We start from the raw sequence: 19,023 nt of genomic DNA, 5'->3' as shown, positions 1-19,023 counted from the left end.
GGTTTCTTCCATAAATTGCAGGATGAAATCTGTTCTCAACAGCAGGTATGCATGCACATAGCAATCTGTTGAGTATCAGTGCTGGAGGACATGTAGGCTACAGCTTAACAGTGTGATGCTGAAGTGGTTAGTAGAGCATCAATCCCTTTTTCAAAGTGTGAAAATTAAATACAATTAGTTATACACACTTACTGGCATTTGAGAAATATAGGCATAGTTTGTTTTGCAAGATAGTTGGCTAGTACCAGTTAAAGTTAGTGGCCATCCCTCAATCTGGTTGTTTAGCCTTCTGAATCACTAGCTAGTCGTGACTTGTGATAGCATAGCATCCTATTCAGTAAAGGAGAGCTGTGTGAATCTTATGGCCGTGAGCTGATGGTTTTTACCGTTATCACTGTATGTACTTAGGCTAGTGGTGATGATGGATCTTTCAGGGAGTCTGAGCATTTTATAAAAAAGGTTACTACTGCTCAGTCTTGAGCATTTATTGGCAGTGGAGAAGACACTGCTATGTGATGTCATCTGTACTCATGCTGATTCTTATGCATTGTGTTTGAAAATACAGCTATTACCATGTTGAGGTTCCTTTCATCTGTGGCTTTATTATCTAAATTCATTTGCATTCTGGTTATAGTCTTTTTATGTGAATTTATGCCCCTTAAAATTTCTGGTTGAAGCAGACAATGTTTAGCTCTTTTTTAAGAAAAGTGGCAGCAGTGTAGAAGCTAGTGTAGAAGTGAGTGTCATTCTCAATAACCATAACAGCACAAATAATTGGCATGAAAATCTCTAAATAAATATACCGTATTTACACAAGTATAAAGTGGGAGATTACTGAGCTATAAAAACTGATTAAGTGAAGTTTTAAAATAATCCCCCCAAAGTTTTTGAATGTATGTCAAATTGCAGAAAATTGCACCATTATTTGCTTTTTGGGAGGGGAATGACCCTCATACCATTCTAATTGTTCCCCCCAAGAAATTTGGCTTGCATGACGCCCCTGTTGATGATAAAGTAAACTCATTAGTAGTGATTACCAGAATAATGTAAACTATGTCAGTCACTTCAGGGACAAGGCATCCCAAATTACATTTGTCTATTGTCATGAACTCTGAATGCACTGAAAGTCATGCGAATAAATGCAACAGAATCCCTCAATATACGGACCTACTGCTGAGTATTTCCATATGGATTACTAGATATGTATAGAGTTCAAGTGGTAATAACTATAAATATTCAGCTGCTTGGGTGAGATCAAAGTGAATTTGAAGCTGTGCTATGAAACATTGATTACACTGATTTCAGCTTAAAGATTGATACTGTGTATATGCTTTAGTTTTCCATTTTATAGCAACCATGCAGGTGGGTGCAGCAGCCAAAGATCAAACAGAGGGATAACTGCACCATTTTAATCTATGAGGATTTAAAGGTTGTCATGTTACAATGTGAAAATTGTAACCCTATATCTGTTAAGATTTCACCATAATCTAGTCTAAGATTTATATAGTTATATATAAGATAAAGAGGATCTAAAATCTTTGAAAGCCGCCCTTTGATTTCCCAGATAAACACAAACACCGCTGCCTCATTTATCATAAAAAAAGTTACTTATGAAACTTGTATCAGAGTCACCATAAACACAATTCCAGGTATAAGCTCTTGAAGAAATGGAATAAAGGAAGAAGATGAGAGTGGTGACTGTGGGTGAATGAGACCAAGGTAATAAAACAGGTCCTTTGTGAGGTGCTAACGGTGTGCAGCCATCAGAGAATCACTGAGGAAACAAGGTGAAACCATACCTTGTCTCGCTCCCTTGATTTTGTCTAGCCGAGGTTAGAGGGCATGTGGCGTGAATGTAGATACTCATTTCACTGCCCTTGCAAGTACAGCATCCGGAGAATTTGGATTGTGGCTACTCATTCATGCCGAGCGAAAGCCCATTAGAAAAACAGTGATGTGACAAAGGCACAAAGAAAAAAGTGAATCATTAAAGCGAAATAAAAGAAACATAGTAGAAGAGGAGTGCTAAGGGGGGCAAAAAGGATTGAGTCAGACAGTAATTGAGAGGACAGGGAAAGAGACAGAGAGAGGGGAAGATAGCAGGATTAAGAGAGGTAGAAAGTGCCTTGTAATGCTGGGCTGAGCAGCGACTGGAGGCTTTCCTAGCCAAGCTGAGTTTGAGCCATCCATCGTTTCAGTGGGACCACAGTGCCTCATCAGCAGCGTAGACTCTTAAAGATGAGTCATTTTCAAGCAATATCCCTTGCCAACCAAGCCAGATGACAAACATCACCCTTCACACAGATACAAAAACACACAGAGCAATCACACATTTTTAATATCCATGATAAAATGCCGAAATGCCCAATCAAAGGAAAACATGGCTTGGAAAACATGATATATCAAAGTTATTTTAGATGCTATGAATTATTGAAGGTTACTAAATAAAATAACAAGATCTAATACGTCTAAGCTCTAATACAACTTCATGGAGAAGATGCATGATTGACATGGGTCTACTGAAGCCCTGATGGTTGGAGAATTGGTTCACTGACATTGAAAAAAGTCAATGACGTTAAGTGAATTGCTACCTCTAAGAGAGACACCTGTTGACTAAATCTCAGTAGAATCAGACCTTTGTCACACCGCTGATGGTTGGAGGGTCTTCAAGTCCAATGGCGCTCATTGACTCAGTCAGTTCAACCACTAACACAAGGTTAACCCACATTTGAAAAGTGGTCTAAAAGGTTATATCTACCCGTCTTGCAACATAGACAAGTAGAACAGGTGATGTACTGTAGCTACAAAACAAATAAGTGTTACCAGAGTGTAAACATGAATAGCGCTAGATAGTGCACAAAATGGTTAGGGATGTGTTGATAACACGTAATCTTCTTGTCCAGTTCTCAAACATTTTAAACAGTTCTGCCAAACACAGTGCTGACTGACACAAATGATTCCCCCAATGCAGGGCAAAGTGCAAACTCTCTTCTCCAGGTAGAATAAAAATCATGTTGTCCGGAGGGTTCACAGTGGCAAGGCACGATACAGCACCATAAATATTGTATGCTGCCATAAGCAGTTGATGAGCTTTTGTAAGATGAATTTAATTATCCCCTCCAGACATGTTGTAAGATGTATAAAAATATTCTCCTGGGAATAATAATATGTATCTGATATGTTTTTTCCACCAAAAAGTCCAATTACCTCATTAAAATCCTTAAAATTAGATCTCCTCCTTTCCCCCTCATTGAAAAAATCAGAATCTATAAATATGCAAATATTGTTCCTTTCAAAAGTTCAACTGCTGGACACAAGATACTCCTGCATCACTGAAAAGTCAATTTTCAGTGTATGAATGCTGGAGGTTTCAAGTTTAAGTTGTATACTGGACCACGATTAGCTTCCAAACTAGCAGTGATGTCACAAATTATGCTTGTAGGCCTGCCCCTTAAAGTCAGATGAGCACAGGAAAACTTTTCATCTTCAGTAGATGAATGTGAAAATAACCTTCTAGTGTCAACCTCTGTGCATACATCATTCTGCACAGTGAAGCTCAAACATCCAACTAAAGTAACAATAAGCCAAACATATGTTTGAGTGAAGGGGGACTTTAAGTTTAAGTATATATTGAAACATTTAGTGGCAGCGCAATGATCCAAACAATAACCACTGACTCTGTAATAAATTTAAATGAATTATGTATTACATTATTTTGATGTTTGCCTTTGTTACTTAAGTGATTAATAAGGTTGGATTCAATTAGATATGTTTGCTTTTATACGCAACAATAACACTGCTGCTGCCAAAACTGAGAGTGAAGCTGTTTGTTTAAGCTGTTTAAATGATTGCATTAACTGACAATACCCCATAATAATCCTGTTTACATGACTGTCAAGAGAGAGTGGTGGATTTTTTCCTTTAGAAAAGATAAATTGTCTCTTCACCCGTATCAAATGTAATCAAAACTATTACAATCATAATTCTGCTGTATAACAATGTATTGGAAATTAAAAGTGCATTTCAGAGATTATACTGTAAATACTTGCCAGACAAGTTGAAACGAAAGTGATGACTCACACAGCTGTTGCCCCTGGCAACCCAGCATTTTTTGGACGAGGATAAGGAGAGAGGACTGGTGGGAACAAACAGACTGTTCAGTAATTTGGGTAGAAGAAAGAACTTTTGAATTGTCTTAAAGGATAGGTTCACAATTTTTAAAGTCTGTCAGGTTCCCTTCTGAACAATGAAAGAGGTTTTCCTCACTGTAATCATTCCTGTTCAGACTGGCTGTTAAAAGATCCCCTTCAAATGCACTTTCAATATAAGTGATGGGGGCCAAAATCCACAGTGTGTCCACACAGTCATTTAATATGGCTTCAGGAGTCTTAGTTAGTCATATAAAGTGGATATCTGCCACATTTACAGTATTTTTAGCATAAAATTCCCTCTTTGGGTTTCCTCAGACAGTGTTTCCCTGTTGAGCTGCCATGGAAGTATAGTAAAAAAAAAAGGGACTTTGGCACTAAAAAGAGTGTGATGTTGAAAGATATCTACTTGATTTAACTCATTTGGATGGCTGAAACTTCATATTAGCTCTAGATAAACTTTTAAATACATTTTTGCACAGAGAGAAGACTGCAAATTTTGTCCCCCATCACTTATACTGTAAGTGCATTATGAAAGGATCTTCTAAAGGCCAGTATGAACAGGAAGAATGATTACAGCATGAAAAAAATATTTCAATGTTCTTTTTGGCACCTGACTGTTGAGACTAAAAAAATTATGAGCCTGTACTTTAGGAGTTTTTACTTTGAACATTGTGTGCTCAATGTGTCATCTAGAAGTCTGTGGGAAAATATCAAGCCTGGTAGCAGACTGGTGTAATTAAAGGATCAATCTTAAGTAAATTGTATCTTAATCTTAAGTATATAAATAAGTAAGTAAATACGTAGCTGATGTACATTGGGCACAAATCATCAGTTTAGTTAGTTTAAAGAGTAGTTTAAAGAGTCTCCAGCTAACAACTTTTTTCTTCCAGTCAGACCCCCAATTAATACAGTATAGTGCAACTTGGCATTTGCAGATGCTGATCTGAAGGAAAGCCATCAGAGAAGAGGTGAGTCACTTTCTATGATGCCTATGTCTATAATGCATTATAAACATACTTATAATGCATTATAATCTGCTTATAGCACTGTATATTTAGAGCACTCATAAATATTAATATATTTATAACACTCATATTTATAATGATCTATAACAATCATTACACATTATAAAGCATTTTATGATGACTTATAAGTTCAAGTATAATAATTCATAATTGCTGGTCACTTGCTGACTTTTTTTGCATGGATCATAGCGTAATATAATTATAGTTATAATACATTATAATAATTTTATAATGCATTATTATCACTGTTATAATGCATTATAATCACGTATCACTTACCAAGTTTTTTTTTTAAGGAGTCACTTTTGTTGATCAAAGGTTTACATAAAAGTAAAATATACAGCTACAGGTTAAGTAGAAATTGTTTCAGGTATTATCTATAATATGAGTCAATTTAGTGTTTAGAGTGAGTTTTCTGGGGAAACATTATATTAGTGAAATGTAAATGTCCATCATTCAGTTGTTCATCATCAAAAGCTTGTGTCAAATTGGACTACTCAATTTCTGTTATGACTCGTTAAACAAATAAATTAATTTTACAACGTTTTGTGTTGTTCTTGCATAGATTTAATTTTTTTTTTTCACTTTACTTAAAGCAAACAGTGACAACATTGTAGACACGGGTGTCATACAAAGTGTTACCGAGAGCTGTTTTTATGGTAAAGTGGATGTAAGAGCCACAAGACGTTTTAGAGCTCATTCCAAAAATGAGCCATGAATCAGCATGAAAGCATGTTGTTTTTTTTATCTTGGGGGAGAGATGATTAATAGCCAGCAAAGTTATTAAAGGTCAGTAGAAGTTGCATGCCCCCTCTATGTTGGAGAAAAAAAAAACAGAACCAGTGCTTCAGGGCAGAAGGAAGAGACGGAGCAGAAGACATCAGATGTGTGTGTTGGCTACTCCCACCTGCCAATTAAAAAAGGAAGAAGCAGAACTAGAGGAACAAGGATGAAAGACTATGGAGCGGAGAGAAGGGCAAATATCAGATGGAAGAAAGGAAAAAGCCTAGTCTGCTCCCTGCACTCTGACTAACCACCTGCTCCTGTCTGAATTAGCCCTTTCTTTACTGTTTGGACTCATCCAAGTGAAACTCACTCCCCTAGCTGACAAATGGACTGAGGCCTCCTACTTCCATTTTTTAACACATTATAAAACCCCATGTTTAGTGAGCCACCACTGCGACGGCTATTAATCTGACACCAAAAGACCCTATGGCCGGTCCGAGGCTTCCTGAGGGTAAAATGAAAGGGGCCCGGAATGAAAACATCTCTGAAAACTCCCAAACTTCTGGATTCTTTGGCAATGCACTCAACTTGTAGGGGGCATAATAAAGTCTATAGGGCATTCAGCTCAGAATCCCAAAATGGACACCGTTATGGTCGATTCAAACCACTGGCTTGGTTGGAGTCAATCCGCTCCTCTTTTATCTCCATCTCCTGAGAGATACCAATCCGCTTCGTATGGGGAGATGTCCTTAAACATTTCCCATTTGCCAACTCTGGCTTCTTTTTTCGTCTAATCACCACAGTGTCTTGTATGGCCACGTCGGGAGACCCAGGCTGCCCAAAGGCTGACTGGATAGGCTGCCAGCTTGAAATTTACAGCAACTAATTGGCCAAAATTGAATGCGGCAGATTCGTATCAAACAGGATTTGAGTATGGTTGGAGGCTGGGTGAAAGCAGGGAGGGCTGAAAAACGAGACAGGATAATGAATGTCAGGTGATGTCATCCAATGCAGGAAAATAATAGAATGTGGAAGAACTCTCTTGATTTAAAAAAGTCTGAAAAGAGCGTTATTCAGGGGTAGGAGGTAAACATGCACAGATGGAAAGGTGTTTGAATTCCTATACTAATCTGAGGAACTTTGGAATGTGTTTATTACCATGCATGTTTGCTTTATAGCAAAAGAGAATCTTTTCTTCCTGTCAGAGCTTTTATTAATATATTTTGCATATTAACACTGGCTGCAAAACCACCCACCATTCTGTGTTTGTTCATACTATTACAACAGGCAGTTGCCCCCTGCTGTGCTCATCGGTCATGTTTTTGTTCTGTAATTGTCAGGTTCTCAACACATAATTGTATCATAGAAAAACAGCCTCCAACCAAGAGTAAGCAAGACAAACCAATGGCTCCTGCATGAATAGAAAAACTGTTAGAAAAAAGCCCGAAGTCAGGACCTCACCGAAACTCTGCTGCATGATTGATTCAAACTATGCTGTTGAAAATCATACTTATATGTATACCTTGCATTGTATTTCTAGTTTAAGGGATGCCCAGTTGGTATCACATCCCTAAAAGTAGCAGCGTCAGTGGATCATTCCATATAATTAAGTACCACAAATCTCTTTTTATTCCAATCTGCTTAATAGAACCTGTAATATAGAGCAGCACCTGTATGATATTTAAACTTCCACTGTTAAAGTCATGCATTAATTCATCCAACATCTCATTGTTTGGGGAGTTAAATGTTTATGCAAACATCAACTTTAAACACGGGAGGCTACTTGCGGCTCGGTTTCGGGGGTTCATGCATGAACAATGACGGAATTACTCTCACATCTGCTCAGCATGATAAGCTCTCTTCATGTCACTGGCAGTTGTCTTTTTGCTATGAAAAGATTATGTTAAAAATTTAAGATCTGTATATGGTCATGCTCGCTTTTAAGTCTCCTGTAATGCATTATGAAACAAGAGACTGCATTATGGCTGCAAAGAAATCAAGAAAAAGAAAAAAGACTCCAATAAGGACGTGAAAGCATCACTCTACTTGGTCTTCAATGACAAATAACTAAGGGCACCCTAAATACCCAACTCTGTTTTACATACAAACCACGAGATTACTTTTTAAGGTTACACACCGCATGGATTGACAATGTCATTTTTTTTATCAAACATCAATATTTTATCTCTACAGTGTGATCAAAAGTTGTTGGTCTTCTACTTTTGTAAGGTAGCATCCTAACTAAAGATCAATAAAAAAGGTTGACATTTGGGAAATACGCCTAATCTCTCTCTTGCCAAGAGTAAGATGAAGAGATCAATACCATTTTCTTTGTTTTTTTTGAGGGCTGTAGATGATTTTCAGTGTCCAAGATGGCTGCCACTGCCTTTTCCCTGTTCAGAGTCTCCCTACAATCCTCCAGAAATCACCAAAATATGGTGCAATCCCCTCAAAATGAAATCATTGGCGATGGTATGGTAATGTTTTACTTCTATCTTTTTAGAAATTTTGTTAACTTTTTATTTTTTTGATCAAGGACATTTTTAAGGACATGGGAGCACATGGTGATTGGCAACAGAGCAGGACCTCATTAAGCCTACCCAGAATTTATTTTTTCTTTTTTGTGACCTTCATGAGAAAATATGTCGATTACAAACAAAAAACTGGCAGAGGAATTAGAAGAGATTAAAAAAAATCCCTCAATTTTATGTCTGAGAAGATCAGCAAAGTGGTTAAACAGCAAGTTAACCTTATGGGCCTAATGGAGGAGGTCTGTGAGCTGGGGGCTACAATCAACCAAAGGGGCCAGAGGATCGAACTGCTGGAACAAAGGATTGACGACTTGGAACAGTACTCCCATGCTGATGACCTTATCATCACTGGGCTGGATACCAAACATCACAGCTATGCCAGGGCTGCAGCCGGTGACCAACAAGGTGAGGACGCACCACCTGAGGAGCTGCACACCCTAGAGCAACATGTGGTCCAATTCCTGAGCAGTAAGAACACTCACCTAATGAGACAGCAAATTTCAGCCTGTCACATTCTCCCACGCAAGGATAAAACAACTAAGCACATGATTGTTGTCCAGTTTGCAAATTGAAAGAATCAGGTTGAAATGTTGAAACAGTCCAAAAAAACAACTAGGTTGTATGTAAATGAGCACTGAAAAATGCTGAAATACCTGGGAATGACCGTATCCTCAGAAAGCAAAATAAAAGTCAAGCAACATGGACAAGGAATGGAAAGTATTTATAAGGTTAAATGGACCACCAGAGCAAGCCAAGGTGGTTGTGGTACGGAATCTGAAAGATCTGGATCAATATAAGTGACAATGTTTATAAATGGGGTCAGGTCACAGCATGATGGGAACTGTGCCCTGGCATGGAGCGACACAGCAGCTATCACAGCATCCATCATATGACAAAGAATCTACAACATCTTAAAATCTGTTTTGGTCATGTCATTTTGGGGAGCATACTCTGTCACAGAGTCAAAGTTTGCAGTGGAAATTTCTGCAACTCTTATTGCTAAACCACCTTTTTTCCTCCATAAAATGACAGATGACGATTTTCATTTTCCTACTGAAGAAACTGAGAGGAATGATCTTTCTGAGAATGTAAATTCCTTAGTTGAGAATAGCTGTAACAAGAAAATATGTGATGAGTAAATCTTTTCTAAATTTGACTGAACATAAATTATCTAGTTTTGAAAATAGCATTGATCCTGAGGCAAATTTTTACAATGAAAACAAACCAAATTCTGAATATTATGCTGAGAATCAGTTTAATAACCTTAACTTGGGTGGTTTTTCAATCATACATTTTAATAGTAGAGGCCTCTATACAAATTTTGTTCAAATCAAAGACTATTTAAAATCATTAAAACATACATTTCAAGTCATTGCTATAAGTGAGACTTGGTTAACAAATGAAAAGGCTTCTAATTTTGTGTTGTTTTAGTGTAAACTGGATAAATAAAAGGGGTGGTGGCGTTGTATTTGATGTACACAAAGACTTTCAATGTAAGGTAAAGGATAGTACAATTGTTAATGATATAATGGAGAGTTTGACGGTTGAAATTCATTCCACTAAATTTAACAGTATATTCTTGAGTTGCATATACAGAACACCTAGTTCTTGCATTGATCAATTTATGAATACCATAGTTGGTATTGTTGGGAAAGTATGTGATAAGAAATCACTTTTTGTTCAAGTGACTTTAATATTGATTTGTTAAAATGGAATGAACATAAACTAACAACAGACTTTTGAAATGAAATGTTTAGTTTTGGTCTCTTGCCCTTAATAGATAGTGTGCCATACTTATTGATAACATTTTACAACAAGTGGTTTGTTTTTAAGTGATATCAGTGATCATCTTCCTATTTTTGTGATCTTACATCATTTAAAGGTTAAAGGTTCAGTTGGTGTTAGAGAGCCTTCCTGTAAATTGGTAAGAATAAGGACACCAGAAAGAACTGAGGCCTTAAAGATGAACCTTACAAACTACAACTGGAATGAAGTGTATGTTGACAATCCTTTTCAGGCCTATGATGCATTTTTGTTCACATTCTTAGAGTTCTACAATAAACATTGTCCTATTAGAAAGTGCTGGGTGAAGGATAAATATAAAGGAAAGCCATGGATGACTACAAGTCTGCAAAGAGTGCAAAAAGATACTTTACAAGAAATATTTACAATTGAGAACCAGTGAAAGTAAAAAAAAAACATGTAAGTTGTATAAGAATAAACTGACTTCCATTATGAGATTACAGATGAAGGAATACTACAATAAAATATTACAAGACAGTAAAAATAACATTCAAAGGACTTGGAAAGTCATCAATTATATTATTCGGAATAGATGTTATAAAATCGGAATTTCCAAGTTATTTCCTAAATAGCTTTGATGCTACAGTGGACAATTCAAAAAGCATCGTTGATGATTTCAGTGACTATTTTGTGGGCGTTGGCACTACTTTGGCCAGCAAAATTGTTATGCCTGATGATAAAAAATCCTCAAAAACCCTCAAAACTTGGGTTTAATGTAAATAAATTATCTCTCAATATTAAGAACACCAGCTTTATGTTTTTTGGAAATCGAAAAGAAATTGATGGAGATACTGAATTAAAAATCTGTGATGTTGAAAGAGTTTTTGAGACAAAATTCCTAGGGGTTGTGATTGAATTGCAATAAAAGCACTTAGTTAGGTTTAGGCACAAAAAACCAACAAAAAATCCCCCAACACTTGGTTAGGTTTAGGGAAAGATCGTGGTTTGGGTTAAAATTATCACTTGAAATGTCATCATGGCAACAGAAAACTCCATGACAAAAAACTATCCCGAGTCATGGTTGGAAATGTGACACTCGTGGTTGGAAGTGGGAGGCAAACAGTCATCTACTGCAGCAAAGTTCTTTTTGCCATCTAACTATCTAACCATCCACTCAACCCGCCTCCTCTAGGAAGGAAAATGTTACCTTATATAGACGTCAGTGGCATCGTCATCATGGCGTCTAATGATGTGGGTGGGTTTACATTGGAGTTAGTTAGTCCAAAATGTTGAATTTTTTTTTTTTTTTAAGATACACCAAGGCAAGGTATTCTGAATCTTTGCACAAAATGCTAAAAACAAAACCAAGACAAGGGATATGTGGGAGAGTATGAGGCAGATGGTCATTCTTTCATATGTGTCTAATCACCCTCTGAGCTGAGGGGGTTGAGTGAGGACATGTAGGCATTTGTTTGTGGTTTAAGCAGTTTGGAATTCCAACTATGATGTTTTTGTTTTGTATATATATATATATCATTAGATATTATTTTCCTTTGTCCCATGAAGAATAGTGTTTCTTGCTCAAATTTAATCATAAGTTATATTAGTTCATAGGGAATAGGAATTTCATTACCCCCTTTAAAAGTGTCGATGTGTATCTTAACTTCCGCTTGGTCTCCATACCTTTGGATATATAGAAATTTGGCATAGACCCCAGAATATGTCTTTTCCTCCCATAAAACCGATGCCCATGATATCTTGCTTGAGATGAGGGGATTTAAATGAAGATGGGCAAAGGAACCGAAGGGGATTCTTCAGTTAATCCTGCTCTCCTGCTAAAACAAATATCTCATCAAATCCTTCAACTCTGAAATAAGGTCAAAAGCCAAGGATAATGAGAACTGGAACGTATGGGAAAGATCATCTGCAAAAGAGAAAGGATCCTCCCATCTGTTTTCCCCTCCTTATCCTCAATCATTCTTGTCCCTCTTTCAGCACATGCTTTCATTCGTCGGGAAAGGAGTCATTTGTCTCAGGCATTCCAGCCTAAGTGCAGTGAAGTAAATAATGGCACGGAAGCATTTGTTTTCCGCATAAACGTCATTAAACAGGAAGGTTGTCAAATATCAACTGTCACAAGGCCAGCAGGTTCAAATCACAGGTTGTGCTCATCTAGTTTTTATCACCCTCAAGAGACTCATCAAGCTGTGATATTTATTAACCTTCATCACTAATGTCATATGCATTAACACAAAATGCTAGTAGACAAAAATGTGCTTTGTTGTTCTTTGTTCCCTCAAATGGCAAGTGTAATGACACAGCAGTGGAGAGAATCCCAGAGAGACTGAAGGGGGGGGAAAAAAAGAATAAAAGTGATAAAAAAGACAAAAGGGGAGTCTGAACAGACAGGGACAAGAATGTGTATGTGTGTGTTTGGGTGTATGTGTTGGAGTTGCTCCTTCCTGACCTGCTTTTCTCCTTCAGGGGTCATGCACAAGCCTGCCACAATGCTATCAGCTGTCCCTTAAGGTGCCTGCTGAGGTCTACTGAGATATAAGGTGATATATAGCTTTGATATAGCCTGTAATTACTGGCCGTGAAGGCCACACCGCCTTGGGGAAAGGAAAAGGGGAACACAAAAAAAGGGAGGAGAGAGACACTGGGGCTCTGATGAGAAAAGGGTCACTGTTGTTTGATAGCACAAGTGCCCAGTCTCTCCAGCAATTTCACACAGTTGGAAGTGGCACTAGATCTATACATGTGTTGAAGAGAGGCAGATTAAACAGATGCCTCAGCTCCCAAACAATCAGCTCCAAAAATATCCCACAAGGGAATAGCAATGATTGCAAAAATCACAGGCTGCGGTGTGTGTGTACACAGACTATGCAAATCACCTCAAATTGTGTTAAATGAAACCTTGGTAGCATGTTTCAATTACAGCATCATTAGCCTCCATCTAGTTTGCAACACGACACCACCTATAGGTGACATGTTTATCCAGAGGCTGTGGATTCTGCAGAGGCATGGTGTTTGTGGCACAAAGGGAGGAATGGCTAATGAAAGAGACCCATTCATTTCATCCTGTCACAGCATGGTGCGAGACAACCTTCATTTTGAGATGCATTACAGCACTCACAAGCTCAGTGGCGCGCTATCACTCAGATACAGGGTGCTATTAGCTCTCGTTTAAAAGAGTGTAATGGAACCAAACACCTTTCCAGAGTAGGCCATCATACACCTTTATAAGTGGGCTGAACTGTCACAGGTAGCGCTTGGGTTTGATAGCTGAATACCAATGGAGCACTCCTAGTGGATGGGGGGGGGGGGGGGGGGGGTGGGGTGGGGTGGGGAAGGATTGAGCCGCCTAAATGTGTATTGACAGATCATGAGGGCTGGTGACATGGCTGGGCATTTGCTGGTGATGGATGCGAGCTTGGCACACAGACTAAGCCGGCAGCAGCGTGGCTCATCTTCAGACGGGATGTGAATGCTAACTACCACACTTGCCAGCCACCACGACTTAACTGGTGCCAGCAGGAGAGGCAGGTGGCACACAGGCTAGAGGAAAAGAAAAGGGCAGAGTCCCACAAGAGGGAAATACTATCAGTACACTCACAAGCATGCTAATTAGAGTTTAACAAGATGAAGGTAATGCTCAGGTTATTATACTGTACCTTAACCAGTTTATCTTTATTACATTAAGAATTAAAGTGGAGTAAACATAATGAGATTAAACTATTTGCCAACCTTTTTACTTACTCTGACACAAACTCATCTGACCAACACTGTGTCCCAATACCATACTAAACACTGATTGTATATATAGCATATAGATTATATAGCATGGACTGCATTCATTATAGTTTTTGCAGTTAGCATGCAAGAAATCGACATATTGTACCATTTTATGCTTACAGGAGATGATACAATACAATATTTACTAGGGTGATTATGTCAGTCGATATAAGCTTATGACAGATATATTGGTGCTGACATACATGTTAAAGATAATTAACAAGGAATCACAGTGCAGATTATATTTGAGCTAATTTAGAAGCAGAGTCACTATGACACGGTTGGTCCAGCAGAGAGCAGTCAAAAAATATCAATTGTGTTTATACATTTTTTAAAGGCCGATATATATCTTTATTGATGTTTTTTTTAAAATAATCGATCAAATATCAATATTGGCATCAGTCTAACAAATCCAGTATCAGTCGGGCTATAGTGTGTATACAAAATCAATGGCATGGCCTTCAGTGGAAAATATATCCTAATTCACCGACGCAAAAAGAACAAAAAAAAACATCAATGTAAGTCCGTCCATTCTCCGTCTCCTTGTTGTTTTCTGTAGGCTGCAACACATCCTTCCACACATTAGCCAAGTAATCAAACAACACATGGAAACTGCAATTATTGGGGAAATCAGGTTACGGCGAACCATGTAAATGCTTTAATCACACTATTACATTGTTTGGGTTGTTTCCAACGATTGAGTTGCGGTGTGCATGTAAACATACTGCATGATGAATAGAATAAAGACAGGGACATGTAAAAGGTGGAAGGAATACCCAGCTACAGTAATAAAGAAAGGGTAGAACTGCCTCACGGCTGATATCTACTTATTTCAGATTATAAAGCAGACAAGCCAGTGAAGAAACAAATAAATATATGTTGATGTTAAATTAAACTGTGCAAACGTTGGCTTACTGACTACAAATTTGATTAAAACAAATTAATTGTATTTTTTTTGATGGCACAACACTGTAAATTAACCACGACATAGATCAACATGTGACATTGTTTGGCTTCATGCATCACATTATCACATTATCTTCGCTGAAATCATATCCATCTGAAAATCAAATATATCAAGACAAATCTTTGTGCCTTGGCTTTAACACCTGCTATATCACAAGTCTTTGAAGACTTTCTCTGTTCAAATTGCTTGTTTCTGTTTTGTTCTCGTTTTCTTTTTAACCCTAATGAGCTTTGCCGCAGGTGCCTAGCAACGGCTCTGACAGCTCGACAATGAAATAGTCGGGGGTGGCGTTCGTTTGTTGTGCTAACCTCAGCATGCTAATGTGTCGCGGTGTCGCTATAGCCACAAATATCTTTGTATCTAGGGATGGTGTGATCCTCTCACACCATCCCTACTTTTCCTCCCCCTCCACCCTTTCTTGACTCATACCACCCACACCTTTCATCCACTTAGTAACTTCCTCTCCCTAGACAAAGCGTTCTAGCCCTGAATCGACTCGGTTACCTTTTAGCATCACTTCAACACCCCCGGTAGCAACGAGATCCTAAAAAGACGTGCTTTTCCCTGGTACTTTGTTAGTTTTGTGTTCTTGACAGTAGCAGGACCCGTTGATTCATTCCTGCAGGGATTTTTAGTCTGAGTGGGCGGCTGGAGAACAAGGGAGCTACAGGGTGCATCAATTATCTGACAACATGTTTCAAGCTACCTCTTTTTACCATCAGCTGCTTTTCACACAGCTGATTATCTGAACTCTATGGTACCAAACTAAAAAGCCAAGAGCAATTGTTTGATAAAGTCCAAAGGTCCATTAGTATTCTCAAAGGGGTCCGTCTTGTGTGGAACTAAAGCTTTGGCAATGAAAAAGAGGTGGCATATGTTAAGCTTTGGAAATAAAAAGAGGTAGACAAACGTTAACGCAGAGTAGCAATTTAGATAAAGTCCATCCCTTCTGAGTGTTCAAGGGTGTTTTGACCTCAAAGGCAAGAGTAACCATGCTTAGAATGATATCCCAGAAAGGAGTCTTCATTCTGCTCTAAGTGCCGCAATGAGTCAACAAAAGATTGACTATACATGGTATATTCACTCTACACCCGTCTTGAGGTCTACATTTTCTTGAATCCAGACTACTTGGTTAAAACCTTGAAACTTGTGTATATATTACCTTAATGTTCGCAATCAATTACACCCCAAAAGCCAAAGGACGGTAAGACTACACTCTATCTGCCCTGACAAATAGGTCTCCATGTCCTGGTTTCTGCACCACAGGGTCGTAACTCAGAAAACAAGACTCACATCTGGCAGCAGAGCTCATTGAGCAAATCTTTATATTGACAGATAACTCATAATGTATTCAAAGTATTCCAAATGAACATTGATTTGCGTCTGAACAAATTTATGACTGGTATAGATTAACAGCCAGGTATGGTGAGGTTTGAATGTGTTCATGGCTCACTGGGATTCTTGACCCAATTAATCCATAAAATACATGTGTTACTAAACCACACACCTACCCAGAGGAGGATTTCTGCATTCATTTTCCAAAACAAGTAGTGACTTTGCAAACCTGGTTGTATGATTTGTTGCTTTTTGCAAATCTCAAGGGGATGATCCTCATATTTATCGCACGAGACAAATCATTGAGAAACCCTGGGTTCTACATTTTATAAGCTAAATGCCATGTTTTCCACAAATCTATAACATTTCCATATTCTGGGAAATGAGTAAGATCAATAAAATTTGTTATTTCATGAAGAAAAACAAGGAGAGCTGCATTTAATTTCATTTCAGTAAGACTCAGATGTGAATTATAGCATCTCTCATTAACTTGCTGATTATGTTTTCAATAGCTTTTTAACAAACACAACTACTCTAATCAATTACTTAACCTCACGAAGCAAATTCTGCACGAGTGTGACTATGAGTGTGACTGTGTGTGTACATATTCATTCATGCAAATGCTCATATTCCACTATTTTGAACGGGGCTACAGACTCGTTATTACCATCATTTGTCGTCATCATCCAGAGTTTCAGTTTGAAAAAAGCTGTAAGTCATTTTTTTTCAATAATGTCCGATGATAATATCAAATTAAATTCAAAGTCACCATAATTCATTCAAATCAGGCAGAGTAATTAACACAAATGTGTCCTTACCTTTGAGACATGATCTTGTATGCATCTGGCAGGTAACACCGCGTGTTCTCCATCTGTGCTGGGTCTGCATCACAGATCTTGTCATCGGTGCGGCCGTAGTTGGCGCTCTCGATCATGATGACGTCGGTGCCCGGGCAGCGCAACTCGATGGGGTAGCTTTCGCACGACAGCTCCCTCCTCACCACCGCCATGGGGATGGGTGCTCTACTGAAGGCTGCAGAGTGGGAGAAAAAAAAAATACAGAATGTAAGTATGAGTTATTCTTTTTTTTTACTTTAGTTAAAGGATTTCTGCACTTCAGTTTGAAAACAACTCCTCATCGAGTTAACGTTAGCTGAGAAGTGAATACAAACTACGTATATTCCTAAAGGAGAATACAAGAACAGATGGGAGGACCTGCAATCAAAAGGTCTGACACTGAGACATATGAGAAAAGGTTGTCCACCCTGGTCTAGAGAGTGTGGGCGGACAGGACGCTGGTTGTTTGTAGTGGGCGGATGAGCAATACCACAGGGGCCCTTGAGAGGCCAGGAGTTGTGGAAAGAGAGAGCGAGAGAGTGAGAGATTGACACAAATCAAACATAAGGAAATAGACACAGTGTTTGCATTTGGCTGTGAGGAAATAAACACTCATTACATGGGCATTCAACTGAGAAATTAGAGACAGACAGAAACACAGACACAAAGAACACAGAGCAGAGTGTTTCTCATGTAAATTGTTACAATATCCCTCCAGACTCGAATCTATAAATCATAAGAGCTCCTTCATTTCTTTGTAGTTTTAAGGTGACACAATGCTCTTCAGTTAGGCTGAAAGCAGACAGAAGGCAGAGGGTCAAAAGGTTCTTGTTGCCTCGAGCCAAATCCGAGAGTCTGTTTGGCAAAAATCTGCTGTTTACTGTAGAGCCAAATGGCTAGGAGGGCTAGCGGGACCAAGCGGCGGCGGTCCGGAGGTTGCTGTTTTCGCTCTCCCTGACACATAGACGTGCACGGGCGTGTGTGTGCGGAGGCTCACGCTAGCGCACGAGCGGGCATGTTCACAACAGACCGGAGGAGTTTCGTGTTTACAGCGAGAATAAAAAATGAGCGAGAAACATAAACATTGGCCTGTGTGACTGTGGAGATTATAGATTTTTATAAACATCCTTTCAGACAAGTGTCTGAGCTGCAAGAGCCACTAAGATGATGTGCAGCACAGGCATTCATCAGGGAGGACGGACAGAATGAGAGAGACGGACAGAGAGGGAGATAGAAAAGAGGCACAGAGAGCGTATCCACATGTGAAAATAGGGCTGGGTGATATCACCTGAAATCAATATCATTATTAATCATCACATTTGCCAATACATGACAGTATTTATCTATTGTACTGATTCACATGGTTTTTTTTTCTGTATCCGCTCATCCCAGTTCTCTTGCTTTTTTCAAGCTAGACCGGACACTCATGGGTAATTACATCTCTTAAAACTACAAGGTGCAATGATGTAATAAATTCACACGACGTACATGTGGTTTTTCAGAATTCAAGAGCTTTTCTCAGGAAAAAAAAAAAATCACATCAGCATTTCTAATGTGATAAATCCATAAGAAGGCACACATAGTTTTGGACATTTTCCTTATAGTATGAAAACAATTATATGAACCAGACACAGATGAAATACAATTTAATATTTCACATGTGCATTTTTCTGAGGATATATTTTCAGTTTTTCAAATGTCATACAGGTCTCTCTTCTCATCTTTCTCTGAAAAATAAACAAAGATACACAACAAAACACACAGACGCATTTTTTTTTTTTTTTGAGGTGAAACAACAAAAGAGGCCGCTCATTATCGTGTCATTTCATTTTCTCTCATAAATCATTCAAAACCCCAACACAGTACAGCTCACTTGCCACCGAAACATCACAGATTGGAATAATTGTATTCAGT

General features: G+C 38.4%; 1 protein-coding gene across 17 annotated transcripts in view; it reads right to left on the bottom strand.

Moving 5' to 3' along the window:
• LOC121888982 (adhesion G protein-coupled receptor L3-like) overlaps window positions 1-19,023 on the bottom strand; it is a 244,565-nt gene that overhangs the window by 119,247 nt on the left and 106,295 nt on the right. For all 17 annotated transcript variants that reach the window (XM_042400642.1, XM_042400643.1, XM_042400644.1 and 14 more), the window contains one exon: window positions 17,092-17,305. In XM_042400642.1, the coding sequence (XP_042256576.1) occupies window positions 17,092-17,305 (214 nt within the window). The remainder of the gene's footprint in view (window positions 1-17,091; window positions 17,306-19,023) is intronic.

Source organism: Thunnus maccoyii, chromosome 22, assembly GCF_910596095.1.
Source record: "Thunnus maccoyii chromosome 22, fThuMac1.1, whole genome shotgun sequence".
Taxonomy (NCBI): domain Eukaryota; kingdom Metazoa; phylum Chordata; class Actinopteri; order Scombriformes; family Scombridae; genus Thunnus; species Thunnus maccoyii.
Note: the sequence above shows the minus strand (reverse complement) of the source record. Positions and strands in the feature narration are given on the sequence as shown.